Genomic DNA, 17,599 nt, shown 5'->3' with positions numbered 1-17,599 from the left:
TAAAAGATGATGCTTTTTTTTTTTTTTTTGAGACAGTGTCTCCCTGTAGCTCTGGCTGGCCTAGAACTTACTAGACCATGCTGGCCTCCATCTCAGAGATCTGCCTGCCTTTGCCTCCTAAGTCCTGGGATTAACTGTGTGTACCACCATACGTGGGTGGTATTTCTGAAATTTTAAAGAAATATTTTGTGTGTATGAGTCTTTTGCCTGCATGTATGTAAGTGCACCACATGTGTCCAGTGCCCCACAGAAGCCAGAAGAGGGTGTTGGATCCCCTGAACTGGAGTTACAGAGTCGTTGGCCACCACGTGGGTGCTGGGAACCAAACCCAGTGTTCTTAACCTCTGAGCCATCTTTCCAGCCCTGATATTTTTTTCTCACCGAACTTAGAGGCTTTTTTCTGGCCCACATTATCAGGCTGTTACTGGCTTGAACATACTCAGGCCTAATTGTTTCCATAGTAACCTTTCCCCTCTTGATGCTCTTTTTTTTTTTTTCTTTTTCTTTTTGAGACAAGAGTCTCACTATATAGCCCTGACTGGAACTCAATACGTATAGACCAGTAGACCAGCCTGGACTTGAATTCACAGAGATCTGCCTGCATCTGCCTCCTGAGTGCTAGGATTAAAGGTGTGTTCCACCACACCTCGCTATATGCATTTTTTGGTTGGTTGGTTGGTTTTTTTGAAATGGTCTCCCTGTAGCCCCAGCTGGCCTGGAACTTGCTATGTAGACCAGGTTGACCTTAATCTCACAGAGATCTGGCTAGCCCCTGCCTTTGGAATGCTGGGACTAAAGGTGTGTGCTACCACACCTGGCTTCATGTTCTTGTTCTTAAAGATTTAATGAGAGGTTTTTGTGGGTTTTTTTGTTGTTATCATTTTGGTCTTTTTGAGACAGGGTCTCCCTGTAGCCCCAGCTGTCCTGGAACTCACTGTATAGACCAGGCTGGCCTTGAACTCAGAGATCCACCTGCCTCTGCCTCCCAAGTGCTGGGACTACAGGCGTGTGCCACCATGCCCGGCCAATAATGAGAATTTTAAATGTTTTGGGGTTTTGGGGAGGAGTTTTTTGAGATTTTTTTCCCTCCTCCCCCTTTTTTGAGATTTTTAAATTTTTATTTTTAGGTGTATGAGTTTTGCTTATATGTACGTAAGCGTACCATGTATGTGTCTGATGCCTGCAGGGGCCAGAAGAGTCTTCAAATCCCCTGGAACTGGAGTTAAGGATGAGTGTTAGCTGCCGTGTGGGTTCTGGGAACTGAATCCAGGGCCCCTGGAAGAGCAATAAGAGCTCTTAATTGCTGAGCCTTCTCTCTAGCCCTTGAGTGTTGTTTTCCAAGTTATATTAGTACCCATTCCACTCAGCAGATCTTTTCATGTCTAATAGACATCTACTGCAGATTCTGGGGTCACTGTGAGATGACAGCTCCTGCTGGCTTAGGAGGAGATGAGCAGCAATAGACAGTGGCAGTCAGTTGCCGCCATTGGCTGGGTGCCCTACTGGAGGCCAGTGTGATTGCAGAGGAACTTGTTTGGATTTGGTGTGTAGTCAGGGTGTATTGGCCGTGCCCAGACACTGAGCTGGGAAGCTGCAGCTCCTTGGATCTTCAGGTGGGGGCACCACGTGTCATAGCTGAGGAGCAATATCTGCAGCCACACTCCTGAGCTTGGAAGAAAGAAGCACAGGGTTGGCAGCCTAGGGCATGGTGGGCTGGGGGTCTTCTTGAGGGAAAGAACTCCGGGGAGGTTTTAGGCATGGAGAGACACGGTTAGACATTTTATAGCCATCACCTGTTGCCGGGGGCCTGTAGGAGGCTGCAGCTGTAGCTCGAGACAGACAACCTAGAGACAGTGGCGGGATTGGCTTCAGCCTAGTACTGCTGTGGTGCTGAGTGTGTGGCACTATGAAAAGGTAGCAGGGATGGCCCAGGGTCAGCTGGATATGATGAGTTTTCCAGGTATGGTCAGCCTCCAGTGGAGTGTCCACAGCATGGGCAGACGGGAGTATGACACAGGTAGATCACCACTGTGTGGCAGTATTCTAATGATTGTGCGAAGAACTGAGATTACCTGTGTACCCATCTCCTGATCCCTCAGCCAACATGCCCGCACTTCATCCACACACATTTTAGAGACAGTTATACTTGGACCTTCATCTGGAAACATTTCTACACTGGCCTTGGAAAAACCAAACTCCACCCCCACCTGGTGGCAATGCCTTACTTGCTCTAACACCCTAAGAAATGACTTGTCATTGGAGTTGGTTGTTTTATTTTGTCTGTCCCCCCTCCCAGCCAGCCATGGCTCATGTACTGCATTTGGCTCTGCCCTTCGGTCCAAGCAAATCCAATCCTGTAACCCGTTTATCATGCTAGTTAGGTTCACAAAGATCTGATCAGTGGTCTGTAGAATGCCCCTTCTAGATTTTGAACCCTGGCGGTAATTTTTAATTAGCTCTCACAAGAACCCATCAGCTTATTTACAGTGTCCAGCTGCCTGTGTCTCTCTGTCTGTCTCTGTCTGTCTGTCTGTCTCACGCTCTCTCCAGAGCCCTGGGTGATTTGATGGTGAATCACAGCCCCCATCTTCCTCATACCTCTGTTCTTCAGTGTTTGCCTTGGTATGCTGTCTTACAGAGCCAGAACACTGTGATCAAGATTGGAATGTGGAACATTAGTGTGATACTGTTACCTCCTTCATGGTTAATGTTCAGATTTCCCCCCTTTTCCCAGTAACATCCGTCTCCACAGCTTTTTCCCATGACGATCCACTCCAGGGTCACTGGTAACATTTCACTGGTGAGAGACTGTTGTAGATTTGTGGTCATGACCCTCAGCAAGGCTTTCAAAGCTTTCAAAGCTGCTGGGCCCCTCTGCCTTCCTCTACAGTCTTGTCTTCCTCGTCCCCATCCCAGCACCCACTTGCCATCAAGGCTCCCCTGCCCTGCCTCCCTCTTGTCACCAAGGGAGGGGCTCCTCTTTGCACCGAAGTCACCTTCACCTGGTGACTCCTAACCCCTGACACAGAGCCTGCCCTGTCCCCTCTCCCTTCATTTACTGCAGTGTGCAATTTCTCCTAGTGCTGTGAGGAGCTCGGCTCCCTCACCCTCTGCCCTCCGTAGCTGCCAGCTCAGAAATACCCTTTTCCTCCCTCTCAGGTGTCAGGTCTATTCCCAGCGAACTTCAGTTGCTGCTCCCACACTGTTCAGCTGGAAGTGGGCCAGGGTGACCCTCATGGGATCTGCTCTCTGGGCCATCTCCCCAACTTCTCAATATGAGGTGTCTCTGACTTGGTCTGGGAGCCTAGAGCTGAGCAGCCTAGGCACCTAGAGGGTCTCATTGCTGTACAGTGCCCATAGGCCCTGCAGACAGTGGTATGCCTCCCTGAGTCTGGAATCCCTCTGTCACGTCTCCAGTGTGGACTGGTTCAGGCTCAGCCTTTTGCTTCCAGGATAGGAAAGATGGGTTGGAATTGGCATGGGAATGAAAGCACCTCTTTCAGAGACTGCACCTGTCCTTTTGAGCACCATCTTCCCTGCAGAGGCTCTGGGGGCCCTTCTGGCAAGCCTCTCAGGGGCCCTGTCTACTGCTGACAGCTGGCAGCCATTGGCCTCTGCCTACCAGTACTGCTGTGTTACATTCTCTGATCCACACAAACCAGGAGCCATCCCTGTGGACAAACCCTTGCTTATTGTGTGCAAGATGGAGCATGTGGCCCATTTAACTGCATCCTTGATGGTGATCTTATACAAGTACAGTCTCTGCTGCAAAACAGACCCACACCAGGTAAGTATTATTCTTCCAGCCCCTGGGGCTGTCCTGCCTGGGTACATTGGGCAGCTGAATGCTCTCTGCCCCTGACTTCAATGAACATCAGGGGCCAACGTGGAGTTAGTACAACAAATCATAAACACAGCTCCCAAGTAGAAGAAAGGCTGCCACCAGCACTGAATGGGCGCTGGGGGCAGATGCAAAGCCAGCAGCTAGTGCTTCTGCTGGGCTGATAGAAGGATATTCCTGAGGCTGTTGACTATAGCACAGCCTGTGTTCATGAACCTCAGGGTTGGGGCGTGTAGCTTAATGACTGCAAGTTTCTAAATGTATGAGGGAACATGGGTGGCACAGGGTGAGCAATAGGAAGCCAAGAGGTAGGAGCGCACTGTGGGCTCCTAGGGAAACTGCTGTTTCATACGGGTCGTTCCCCTTTGGAACATGCCACGCGAGAGTACTTGTCAGCCACCCAGAAAGCACCTGTGGCTTGTATGTCACTGGGTGGCCAAAACTGTGTGGTGTTTGGTTCTGAAAATAAAGTATTTTGCACACAATGTTCCTGTGCTCTTGGCTTGATCTGTGCCTGCCTTGCAGTTTGACCATCCTAGGCCCCCAACCTGTGCTCCAGTCTCCTCCTCCCTTGAAGAGGGCCATGCTCCAGTTTTCTTGATTCACTCCATTAGTATTTTTTTTCATCATGATTTGCTTTTTACTACTTAAAAACCTGCCTTTTTCTCTGTCCTTCCTTACTTTCTTCCTTTCCCAAACTGAAAGTTTATGTCATTTATTCTCTTCCTAATAAATGCACTTTAAGCAAATGTATTTATATTTCTCTCTTTTCTTTGAGTTAGGGTTAGGAGGCAGAATCTCATATAGCCCAGGCTAGCCTCAAACTTGCTGTGTAGCTGACACTGACCTTGAACTTTGATCCTTCTGCTTCCACTTCAAGCACTGGAACTAATAGGCATGTGCCACCATGCCCAGTTAATTAGGTAGTGGGGACTGAACCCAGGTACTTTACCCAGGCAGGCACTTTGCCAATTCAGCTGTATCTCCAGCCCTACAGAAAATTTCTTAGTGTTGTTTGGCATGTAATAACCCTCCCCCATTTTCTGATTTTTATTTGATAACCTCTTCAGTATATGAGTTTTCTGATAGATTTTTTTTTTAAGTTCCCCATATATGTAGGAATTTCTTTTTATTTGAGTCATGCTAGGGATTAGGCCTGGGGCAGTATACACGCTAACCAATTGTTCTACCACCACGCTATACCCTGTTCTGAGTTTCTGTCTTTAAAACAGCGTAGCCAGGCTGGTGGCACACACCTTTAATTCCAACACTCAGGAGGCAGAGGCAGAGGCAGGTGGATCTCTATGAGATCAAGACCAACCTGGTCTACATCATAAGTTCCAGGTCAGCTGGGGCTACTGGGAGACCCAGTCTCAAAACCCAACCAACCAGACAGACAGACAAAGCTTCTTACCTGTTTTTCACGTTTATCACAATGTGATTAAGGTACTCCACAAGCAGATTTTTAAAAAAGACTGTATGTATGTGTTGTATATAGCACGTGTGCAGGGGCCCACGGAGGCTAGAAAGAGGATGTTGGATTCCTTGGAGCTTGAATTACAGGTAGTTGTAAGCTGGTTGATGTGGGTGCTGGGAACCAAACTAGGGTTCTCTGGAAGAATAGGAAGCTCTCTTAATTACCCTTTCATCTCTAACCTCCAAAATAAGTTTTAAAGTTTATTGAACTGAGGATATAGCTCAGTGGTAGAACACTTGAAACCTTTGGTTTGAGCCCAAGTTCAACAGAAATTTTAAAAAAGTAAAAATGCTGGGCCAGCTACATGACTTAGCAGGTAAAGGCACTTGCCACCAAGCCTGATAGCCCTGAGTTTAAAACCCCTGGGTCCAACATGGTGGAATCAGACAACCAACTGTCTGCACATTGTCCTCTGACCTCCACACATGTGCCTTGGCACACACAAATAGTAAATATAAAAAATTTTTTAGAAAGTTTGTTGATCATCCAATGTAACCTCTTATGTGCTCACTTAAGAACGTTCATCAGTACCAGAAAATACTCTGCATCCTCACTTAGAAAGCTCTGTATGTTTATTAGGCTAAGATTTTTGAGATTTCAGACCACTTCTCGTTCATCTGCCAAACTTGTTTCTAAGAGACCAGCGTAGATGTCTCTCTGCAGGGCCCCTGAGTCTTTTCTTAGGTATTTCAAACTTTTCTTGGGTACCTGTAGGCTCCTGGCTCTTATGACTTGGAGTAGCTGCTTTAGTCCTTTTAAAGTGTCCTTCCTGTTCTTCAAACCCTTGACCTCTAATGTGGTCATGACACAGCTACCTTCCTCTTACCTTTTGGCAGGTTTTCCTGCATGTAGTTGAAGCCATCTCCCTCCCCTACAATTCAGGGTTTTGTTGATGTACATGTGTGTATGTTGTATGTGTATGTGGTATATGTACTTATTAGTGTGGGGTGTTAGTGTGGGTGCACGTGTGTGTTTGCATGTGTGCGTGTGCATTTGTATGTGTGTGCATGTGAGCCAGAGATTCCTCAATTGCTCTTTAGCCATCTTTTGGGTGCTGGGAACCGAACTCAGGTCCTCTGCAAGAGTAGCCAGTGCTCTTAACCACTGAGCCATCTCTCTAGCCTCCCCCCAGTTGTAAAAATTCTTTAAAATTCAAGTTTTTCACGTATTTTGTTGAAAATGGTAGTTGAAAGTTGATGCTAGTTGAAAGAGTCCTAAGGACAACTAATAACTTCAAGAGCAGAAGACTGGTGTGCTTCACTTTCTACCACGACCCCATGGCTGGTCCCAAGGGCTGCAGGAGTTTAGAACTGCAGAGCAACCTCACTTTCGTCAGTTCTTAAAAATGGAGACAGATGCTATGTGAAAATTAAGAAAATGTCTCAAAGTACTTTTTTTTTTTTTTGTCTTTTTGAGACAGGGTCTCTCTGTAGCCCCAGCTGTCCTAGAACTCACTGTGTAGACCAGGCTGGCCTTGAACTCACAGAGATCCGCCTGCCTCTGCCTCCCGAGTGCTGGGATTAAAGGCGTGTGCCACCACGCCTGGCTCAAAGTACTTTTTATATCTGAGAAATTGTTATTTTCTTCTTTCTGATGTTCAGTTCTTAAAGGTGAATTATACCTTGCCTCTTGGGCAGATGTTTTGTATTTACACTACAGATGTCAGACATGGAAAATTATCAGACTGTTCTGTCAGAGACGTCACAACACCTGATTGTAAGATGTTCTGCAGAACCATAGTAACAGCATAAAAACAGGTACATAAAACAACAGAACAGAATAGAGTTCTCGGAAATAAACCACAAATCTGCAGCCTCTGATTCTCCACAGAAGTCCCAGAAACTTAAATTGGAGAAACACCAGCTCTTCAACCAGTGACCCCTACCTCTCACCCTACACAAAAATTAAAATGGATTAAAGACCTTGATGCAGAACCTGAAACTTTGAAACTACTAGAAGAAAACCTAGGAGAGTACTTTAAGTTACTAATATAAACTGATCTTTCTGGGTAGGTCTCCCAAACCCCAGGAAACAAAAGTTTAAAAAAAAAAAAAGAGAGAAACCAAGAAAAACCAGTGTTTTTAAAAACAAAATCCCCTTGCATATGGCAAAGGAAGATGATTAGGGTGATGGGACACCTGAAGAATGGGATGCCATAGCAGCTCTTCATCTGATCGAGGGTTACTATCCCGGATTTGTGAGGCATTCAGAAGCAACACAAGTGAACCAGTGGGAAAAATGGGCAAATGTTCTAGAGACTTCTCAAAAGATGAGTATAAACAGCTGAGAACAAAGGAGTGCTCCTGCCATTAATCACTAGGGGGTACAAGTCAAAACTGCACGATAACCTGGTCTAGACAGGATGGCTGTTCTTTGGAAATACACACACCCCGTAGCTGGGTGTGGTAATCCCAGAACTCCGAAGGTGGAAGGAGGAGGATCAGGTCAACCCCAGCTCCCTGGTGAGTTTAAGGTCAGTCTCAACTACAGAAGACCCTGTCAAAAAACGAATGCTGGTGGATGTGAAGGAAAAGGAAACAGTTGGAGTGTAAACTAGGACAGCCACTGTGGACAGCGGCTTCTCAGAAAACGGAAAATAGGGTGACAGTACAATCCAGCCGAGTGCCTACGTGAAGGGAATGAAGTAGCATCCAGCAGAGACATGCCCATTTGTGGGTGGCTGGTGGTTGATTGGTTGGCTTTTGGTTTTTCTGAGACATGTCTCCCTGTAGCCCCTGCTGGCTTGGAGCTTGCTATGTAGATCAGACTGACCTTGATCTCACAGAGATCCACCTGCTTCTGCCTCCCGAGTGCTGGGATTAAAGACCTGTGACACCACACGTGGCCTTTTTGAAAAAATAAATTTATTTTTATTTATGTGTATGTGTGCCCAGGAAGGCCAGAAGAGGGCATCGGATCCCCTGGAGCTGGAGTTACAGGCTATTAAGCCACCTGACATGGGTGATAGGAACTGACCTCAGGTCCTCTGGAAGAGCAGCAAGTGCCCTTAACCATGAATTCATCTCTCCAGCCTTCTGCCTTGTGTTTTAAAATTACTTTGGTTTGGCCAGGAGTGGTGGCGCACGCCTTTAATCCCAGCACTCGAGAGGCAGAGGCAGGCAGATCTCTGTGAGTTCAAGGCCAGCCTGATCTACATAGTGAGTTCCAGGACAGCTGGGGCTACAGGAAGACCCTGTCTCAAAAAGACAAAAAAAAAAAAAAAAATTTGGTCTGTGTGTATGTATATGCCTACGAGTACCTGCCTGCTGTGGTGTGCATGTGGGAGTCAGGTTCTCTCCCACCATCATGTGGGTCCTGGGCATCAAACTCAAGGCATCAGGCTTGGTGCCAAGCACGTTTATCTGCTGAGCCATCTCACTGGCCCTTCATACATTTATTATGGCATTTTTCACAATGGCCAAAATAACAACTGGCCTAGTGCCCACCAAGGGTGGCTGCATAAGGGTGTGGTGTAGATACACGGTAGAGTATTCAGCTGTGAAGAACAGATGACATCATTTGTAGCATAGTAGATGGGACAGCTGGAAGACATTAGTTAAATGATCCATTGTGGTACGTTCTCTCTCACACTTGGAAGTTAAGAAAAAGACTGGAGAGTAGAATGATTGTTGACTAGAGGTTGGGAAGGGCTTGGAGAAGGGGAGAGGGTGGACAAAGGGGAATTGAATGTGACCGGTACATGTTGTATTTGTTCAGATACTGCACTGAGCTGCATTAATATGTACTTTTTTTTTTTTTTTTTTGGTCTTTTCGAGATGGTCTCCCTGTAGCCCCAGCTGTCCTGGAACTCACTATGTAGACCAGGCTGGCCTTGAACTCACAGAGATCCGCCTGCCTCGCCTCCCAAGTGCTGGGATTAAAGGCGTGCGCCACCACACCCGGTCCTAATATGTACATTTTAAATCCAAAGGATACTGGGCTTTGATCTCAAAACATGCACCAGTGGCTTGTGCACTACACACACACACACACACACAAATACATGCACGTGTATATATATGAAATATCTTTTATTTAAATATTTTTATGTGTATGAATGTATTGCCTGCATGTATGTAAGTGCACCTGTGTTGTGCAATTCCCATGGAGGTCAGAAGTCAGAAGAGGGTGTTGGATCCCTTGGAACTGGAGTTATGGACAGTGATTAGCCGCCATGTGGGTGCTGGGAATTGAACCTGGGTCCTCTAAAAGAGCAGCCAGTGTTCTTAACCACTGAGCCATCTTTCTAGCCCCTTTTGTGTTTTTGAGACAGGGTCTTACTATGTAACTTTGGCTGACATAGACCAAGCTAAAAAGACAGATCTGGGTTCGTCTGCCTCCCTAGTGCTTTGATTAAAGGTGTGCACCATCACGTGCAATCCAGGATACTTTCTACAGTGCATTTCATCTAAAGCTTAGGGATACATTCTGTATGCAGATATGGCTTCTGAGCATAGGCAAGAGTCAGGATGGGAGCTTGCTTTGACTAAATGACACAGATGTTATGTTCCAGCCTCTGCAGACTGGAAATGAGATCAGTGTCAGCAGCACCACCTTGAATTCAATGCAAGCTTACTAGAATTCAGCAATAAGAGTTCTAGTAACTGAATTCTAGTAACTGGAAAGGAAACTAGAGGAGGACAGGAGGGCCGAGGACAGAGCTCAGTTGGAGAGCACTTGCCTAGCACCATGAAGCCCCGGGTTTGATCCCCAGCACCACATAAGCTGGATGTGGTGATGCATGCTTATAAGCCCAGCATTTAGGACTTCAAGGTAGGAGGATCAGAAGTTCAAGATCATCCGTGGCTGCATATTGAGAGCAGTGGAGGATACATGAGACCTTGTCTCAAAAAATGAGAGTGGGAGCTGGAGAAACGGCTCAGCAGTCGAAAGTATTTGCTACTCTTAGAAGAGGGCCAGAGTTCAGATCCCCCACCTACATCCAGTAGCTCACAACCACCTATAACTTCAGTTCCAGGGATCAAACACTCTTGGCCTAAGCAGGCACCTACACACACAAGCACATAAACTCAGAGTCATGAACATAAAAAAAAAAAAATTAAGGGGATGGGGATTTAGCTCAGTGGTAGAATGCTTGCCTAGCAAGCACAAGGCCCTGGGTTCGGTCCTCAGCTCTGGAAAAAAAATTTTTTTTAACATGACCAAAGATTTCTCTGGAGATAGTTGTAAAAACTAGTAAGTCCAAGCAGGGAAGCTCAGCTTTGCTGCCCGTCAGGCCGGTGTCCACAGTAGCACACTGAGATGCCTGTCCAGTGGTGCACACTTGCCACCAGTTGAAGCATGAAGAGGAGGGCTGGGCGTGTGGTTCAGTGGTGGGGCACTTGCATGGCCCTGCATTGGATCCCCAGTACTGAGAAACAAAATAATGAGGTGCACTTTACATCAAGTACCAAAAGCTGAAAACAACAAAGTTCTGGAGAAATTACAATGTTTGTGCCCTTCTGGTGGTGTCTGAAATGGTGTAGCAATTGTGGAGAACAGTATGTCAGTTTCTCAGAATGGTAAACAATGACCACATGACCCAGTAATCCCACACTGGTATAAATTCAAGATTGAAAATGGAGAACCAAAATGATATTTGGCTGTGCACATCCAACAGCAACACTGTTCATCAGGACACATGGAATGCCTTCTGGGCACTGTGGACGCGTGGACAGCATGACAAGCTGGTCAGCTAGAGCAGACAGTGCCTGGTCCAGGATGTGAGGTCCCTGATGAAGTTAGATCCAGAGATGGAAACAGATTGCTAGGTGTAAGCCTGGGCAGTGGAAGTAATACTTAATGACAAGAGTTCCTGTTTGGAATGACTAGACACTGGAAGATATTACCTGGTGATATGCAGTGTTGCGAATGTAGTTAATACCATGGAATTGTAAACTTAGAAATAGTTAAAGCACCAAATTCTATTTCTTATATTAACCTACACAACAAAAACAAACCCAGATTTATGTGTCTAGAAAGCTATAAAGTTTCCAAACGTGCACAGAAATGGAGCGAACAGAACACTGAAGTCCTGCATCCCTGAGCCCTGGCCTCAGGCAGTTAACAGTCCTCCCCTCCCCTCTGACGTAGAACACTGCCTGCCATTTCATCTTTAGCCAATCCAGGGAGCACAGGGTTGCCTAAACCACTTCTGCATCAACACGCCAACATGGCCATTCTTTGGTCTGTCTCTAATTGCACAGGTCTCCACAGCTGCCTATTTGAATTGGGATCATTTGTCTTGTAGGAGTTCCCACATTCTGCATTGTGCAAATTCAAGGAAGTGGTTAACAGTTTGTTTCCTGTGTTTCCTAGACTAGCCTTGGTGAGATTTCCAGTGAGGTCTTCTGCATCTTTCTGAGTAGCTGGTGACCTTGTGCTCAGGGTAGCTGGTCTTGCCTGGCCTTCGGACCTGAGGCCTTTTAAAAAGCAGGGAGGGTTGAGTGAGGCAAGCAGAGACCCACAGCCAGCAGGGAGCTGCTCTCAGTTTCACTGCGCAGAGCCATCTTGGTGACAACACCAAGCATCTGTCTGACTACAGGACCTTCACGAGCATGTGTGCAAGGGCCAGCCACTGACCTGAGCAGGGTATGTAACACATCTTTAATCCTAGCACTCTGGAGGCAGAGGCAGGCTGAGCTCTGAGTTTCAGGCCACCCCAGTGACCAGGGTCTCCAGTCTCAAGAGAAAAAAGGGAAAGGTGAAAATAGTGTATTTTATGTTATTTTTTTAACCACAAAAGAGGCCACTTTGACCACATGCTCAGCAGACATTGTGAGATTTATTGGAAAAGTCAAAAAAAATGTGTGTACGGTGTAAGTCTATTGGGGAAAGATTTAAGATCTTTATCACATACCTCCACATGGTGTGACATTTGAGATAGCAGTGCTCACTCTTTGAAATAGTTTACATGGTTCCTAATCTCAGCCTTTTGTGCATTTGAAAATAGCAGCGTTCACAAGTATGAGCTCAGTGCATTAATAATCACTTCTTGACTTTAGGAATTTGAGAGCGTGTTTTGCGGTAAGACTGGCAGAAGGCTAAAGCTGACCAGACCTGACTCCCTGGTGACCTGCCCTACACAGGGCAGTCTGCAGAGCAGCCCCGCCATGGAGATCAAGTGACTGGACTGACCCAGAACCTGGGAGAAAACTGCCGTCCTGCGGCATAGTGCATGTGCCTGCCATCCTGGAGCTCAGCTTTGCTGGTCCTTGAGGGGGACATGGCTCCAGTTGGTGGGACTCCAGCAGGGACTTTGAGAGCACATTTTGTCAAAGTATCCAGAAAAAATGCCCACTAATGTCCAGATGACCCTTGGGGATGAAGACATCTTGATAATGAGTAATTTTTCAATTACCTGTCCGACACCATCATGTGTTCTTAACATGATAACTTAAAAAAAATTAACATCCTTGGTACTTTCTTTAGTCCTAATACTAAAGAAAACGTTACTTTTTACTTTGTTTACACTTTCAGTGTGCCCCTTCAGCAGCTGGAAGGAGGTAAATTGTTCTTAACTAGGTTTGCAAACTTTATTTCATTTGTTCTCCTGCCCCTCCCCATCCCCAGTGTCACGGTGTCTGCATTGGGAAATGCAGCGCCTTTTAAAAACTTTTGCTAAGGATTTTCCAGACTTCTTTCAAAGCTTCTTTCGTCCTTTATGGACACTTTGTCAGTAGGTTGTTTCAATGCCCACATTTCCATATTGTGAGTCATTGCTTTACGTGAATAAACTGTTTGGAATGGAGTTTTCCAGTGAGTAGCTTTATTTACTGTGACAGACTGGTGCAGTGCAGTTCTTCAGTAAATACTGGGTGGCCAGGGATGTTAAGTTGTTACACAGGCAGAGACTGTACATTAAACACTTCACCTTTGTTACACTGTAGCCAGGTGCTAACCCAAGACATAGCAGGCAATTTTATTGGGAGTCTTTATACGAATGCTGTGTAAACAAGTTGCCGAGTGTTTTGTTTTTTTATCTCATGTAGTTGTACAACTTTTAGATACACCTCCCCAATCCCTCCCAGGTACTGGGTTTAATCTCATCCCTAGGGTCTGTGTCTGAGGTATGCTGTCACAGATGAACTGGCTGTTGTAAATACTGCAGATGGGACAGAGAGCGGTGCCCGGTAGATGTTCTGAGGGCCCGTGCATGGGCAGCCACCATCAAGAGTCAAGAGCAGGCCAGAAAGGACTTGTAGACTCTCTGGCTGTAGCCAGCCATACCGTCCAGTGCTGGTAGCCATGTGGCTGATCCCATGCTGTCCTGCTGGAGTGCATTATTGAAGTCACCGTCATTTCCTACTTAAGTTCTCTTTATGAGCTCCGGGGACCTGACTTTTCCCCACCCCCTCCTAACACAGCTCCTTGGCAGGCTGAGGTGTCACAAATCCCTGGGGTCCCCTGAGCTCCAACAGCTCCAGGAAGGCCAGGATCACCAGGAAGGCCAGGCTCGCCATGAGTGCCGTCTCGACCATCTTTGCTGATGCCAGGCACACCTTGAGGCCCTAGGGACCAGGAGAGTACAATGAGGGGCCAGAGAACCCCAAAGCAGTCATTCACATTTACATGGCACAGCATCCCCCCCCCCCATTGTGCACTAGCTTGTTTCTGAGCTCTGCAAGAGGTTAGGGTGGAGAGCCTGGGCATAGAGCCCACAAGATGGGGCAAAGCAGGGGACCAGGTAGGAGGTGGGCAGGGACAGGTGAGGCTACACCTAGGTTGGTATCCTGAGGACACAGTACACTCTGTTCTCAGAAGGGCTCGTGAGGTCCGTGTGAAGAGCAGATTCAGAGTTGGCAAGAGGAGGCAGTTGGTCTTGGCTGGGGGCTGTGACTAGGGGTGGGTGATGGGCAGTCAGCCACCTCAGTGGTGGGATATAGCCATTTACTAACAAGAGATGATCCAATGTGGTAGCACAGCTGGGAGGCTGCAGTTCTTGGTGATACCTAAGGCCACACCGGTGGACAGGCAGCCTGGGATTGCCAGCAGGTCCTGCCAGAGCCAGGACAGCCAAGGAGCCTCATAGGTTGTGCCTCATGAGGGGAGGGTGAGTCTGGGGGGGTAACTGTGCCTGCAGAGGAGGGGGATTTGCCTCATGAAGAAGAGGAGGTTCACCTCACACAGAAGGGAGTGCCTCAGGTAGGGGGTGTCAGTGTGGATGGGGTGCACCTCAAGGTATGTGCCTCAGAGGAGACTGGAAAGCACAGCCTGGTCTATCTGCCCCCAGGACTGGAGGAGCCTGGAGAGGAGTACTCCGGGATCGGTGAATGTAGAGATAGATCCCTAAGTGGGTCTGTGAATGGTGAGATCTCATTCTCTTCCCTTGCCCTCCTCATTGCTGAGAAGACAGGTGTCTCCACCCTGTCTAGTCCACATTGTGGTTTTTTTTTTTTGGGGGGGTCTTTTTGAGACGGTCTCCTTGTAGCCCCTGCTGCCTTGGAACTCACTATGTAGACAGGTTGGCCTTGAACTCACAGGGATCTGCCTGACTCTACCTTCCAAGTGCTGGGATTAAAGGTATGTGCCAACCACACCCAGAAGATTATTCATTTTTTACATTAAAAAATTGCAACAGTTGCTTGCATGTGGTGATATGCACCTTCATCCAGAGGCAGGCAGAGCTCTGTGAGTTCAAGGCCAGCCTGGTCTACAGAGCAAGTTCCAGGTCAGCTAGGGCTACGTACTGCTGTCTCAAAACAAACAAACAAAAAAACCCAAAACAAAAAAACTGGACAAAGTTAAAAAAAAAATTGAAACATTCAGTGTGTATGTGGTCAGGTAAGAGAAGGTATGGAAATTTTCTTAGATAGATTCTAAGTATATTTACTAAGAAGTTAACCTAACCTACTTAGTTAAAATTAGATTCAGGAAGGTTATCACTGATTACTACTGGTTATTGAATATATATATGTATGTATTTATATATATACATAAACACACATATATATCAAAGGGATTAGAAAAATAGTTCATAACCCAGTCCTTAATGCTTTGCCAAGCAGAGAACATTTCCTTATAAAGAGCCCCTTCCTACCCCAGTCCTCTCCCATAAGAACCTTGAGGTGACAGTGGCCTACCTTGGAGCCCCTGGTCCCCAGCAGGCCCATCCAGTCCAACGCCTGCTGTGCCCTTGTCTCCTCTGTCGCCCTGGCTTCCTGAAGGGAGAGTGGACACAGGCAGTTAGAACAGCTGTCCGTCCACAGTGACCAGAGCTTGCTGCTATTCTGCATTTTCCTGAAGTGAGGCTGCTCACCAAAGTGTAGCTTAATAGAGTTTGACCAGAGAAACCCACCCCCACCCCCACCCCCACCATATCACTCTGAAGTCATTCCAGATGGAGTCTGTTTTCAAAACATTTATAACTGTGAAACAATCATGTGTTATTTGGTGTTCATAATTTCAGTGATTTTTTATTATCTAAGGGTGCTTTATTTTATTTTTTGAGACAGGTTTGTACTGTGTAGCTGACTGGCCTGAACTCCCTATGTAGACCACGTTAGTCTCAAACTCACAGAGATCTGCCTGCTCTTAACGCTCGTGTGCTGGGATCAAAGGTGTACACCATGACCCATTTTATTTTTATTGAGACATGGTCTCACTCTGTGGCCTAGGTCAGGAGCTCACTTTGCAGCCTTGCTGGTCTCCAATTCATCGTAATCCTCCTGCCTTAAGCTTTCCAAGTGCTGAGATCACAGGTGTGTGCTGTGTGTCTTAAAATATCTCTTATTCGCCGGGCGTGGTGGCGCACGCCTTTAATCCCAGCACTCGGGAGGCAGAGGTAGGCAGATCTCTGTGAGTTCAAGGCCAGCCTGGGCTACATAGTGAGTTCCAGGACAGCTGGGGCTACTGGGAGACCCTGTCTCAAAAAAGACCCTCCAAAAAATCTCTTACTCATATTTTTCAAATATTTAATCTCTGTTTTGGTCACAGTCACACAGGATTGCATGTGCCTCCGTGGTTTAGCATTTACCTGCATGTGTGAGGCCCTAGGCTCAATTCCCAGCACTTCAAAAACCATCAACGGCAGACACATCAGCACTAGTTTTTCAAGTTGAGTTCTAAGATACTGGATGCATTCCAGTTATCCCAGCCCTGCATTCCTCCCAAATTGAACTGGTCCTTACAGGGACAGGCAGCAAGGTAGGTGGCACCTCTGGTGCTTGTCTGTGTCTCCCGGTGTTGGCAAAGGCCATAGCACCTTTGTTTTGCTGTGGTGGCCAGCAAACTGATCAGGCATGCAGCTGTGATTATGGTGCAGGTTAACAGGGTCATTCCTGCTCTTAAGAGCATCATTACACACACTGCCATCAGGGGTAGCACCATGGCCTGCAGCTACTTGAGGCCTAGAGAGGCCTCCCCAGTAGGGCAATGGGGCTTTAACTGGTCCAAATGGTGGGTTTCACCAGAGGACTCAGCACTGTGATTTCAGGGAAGGGAAAAGAGGTAGAACAGCGGCAGTGGCCTGTGCCTGGGGCCTTGAGGACGCCTAATCAGGTATGTGTGTTCTGCACAGCAGGCCTATGGCATCCTGATGCCCAGAGTGGGAGGCACTCAGTGTGTCACGCAGCATGCGCTCTGTATGGCATGCCTACCTCCAAACAGAAAACAGGTTTGTGTGGCCGTCCCAGAGAGCTTTCTGGGGCCTACGTGTCTCTGCAGTGGCCTTTAGTGTCAGACTGCTTGTCTCAGAGCATCTGTACAGACTAATAATGCTCTGAATTTTATTTTCAGTCTAGAAGGAATTCAGATCCCTGTTTGGAGGAAATCTTATGTTTTTAAAGATGGCAGTCGCTCATACGGCACCAGACACACAACCAGAGGAGGCCACAGCCTGGCGTAGAGAACAGTCATTTAAGTTCATATGGGACGAATGCTGCACCGATTCAGACAAGGTCACTTCTGCGTTTGCACTCAGCACCGAAATTCCTCAGCCTCCAAGCATCTTAAAAACAGGTGAAATGGTGCAGGTTAGCCCGAGTCCATCCACCTGCACAAATTTAAACTTAACCCCGGAGATGACCAGGCACGGACCTGGCGTAGAGAACAGTCATTTAAGTTCATATGGGACGAATGCTGCACCGATTCAGACAAGGTCACTTCTGCGTTTGCACTCAGCACCGAAATTCCTCAGCCTCCAAGCATCTTAAAAACAGGTGAAATGGTGCAGGTTAGCCCGAGTCCATCCACCTGCACAAATTTAAACTTAACCCCGGAGATGACCAGGCACGGACATGCACAGCATCGCTTCCCATTGAGACCTGTGTGCTGGGGGGGGG

At 47.1% G+C, this 17,599-nt stretch overlaps 2 protein-coding genes across 2 annotated transcripts in view; one reads left to right on the top strand and one right to left on the bottom strand.

Moving 5' to 3' along the window:
* The window catches only part of Tcfl5 (transcription factor like 5), a gene marked incomplete at its 5' end in the record, with an annotated part of 22,287 nt that extends 9,226 nt beyond the window's left edge, over positions 1–13,061 (top strand). The window contains one exon of the mRNA XM_008843250.2: positions 12,323–13,061. Coding sequence (XP_008841472.2) covers positions 12,323–12,445 — 123 coding nt within the window. The remainder of the gene's footprint in view (positions 1–12,322) is intronic.
* An 8-nt stretch (positions 13,062–13,069) lies between these two features.
* The window catches only part of Col9a3 (collagen type IX alpha 3 chain), a 24,865-nt gene continuing 20,335 nt past the window's right edge, over positions 13,070–17,599 (bottom strand). Inside the window, exons 31-32 of the mRNA XM_008843249.2 lie at positions 15,401–15,478; positions 13,070–13,828 (exon numbers count right to left, since the gene is read on the bottom strand). Coding sequence (XP_008841471.1) covers positions 13,638–13,828; positions 15,401–15,478 — 269 coding nt within the window. The 3' untranslated portion in view covers positions 13,070–13,637. The remainder of the gene's footprint in view (positions 13,829–15,400; positions 15,479–17,599) is intronic.

Source organism: Nannospalax galili, unplaced genomic scaffold (assembly GCF_000622305.1).
Source record: "Nannospalax galili isolate Female #2095 unplaced genomic scaffold, S.galili_v1.0 scaffold160, whole genome shotgun sequence".
NCBI classification, from domain to species: Eukaryota; Metazoa; Chordata; class Mammalia; order Rodentia; family Spalacidae; genus Nannospalax; species Nannospalax galili.
This window is presented reverse-complemented; position numbering and strand designations above follow the sequence as displayed.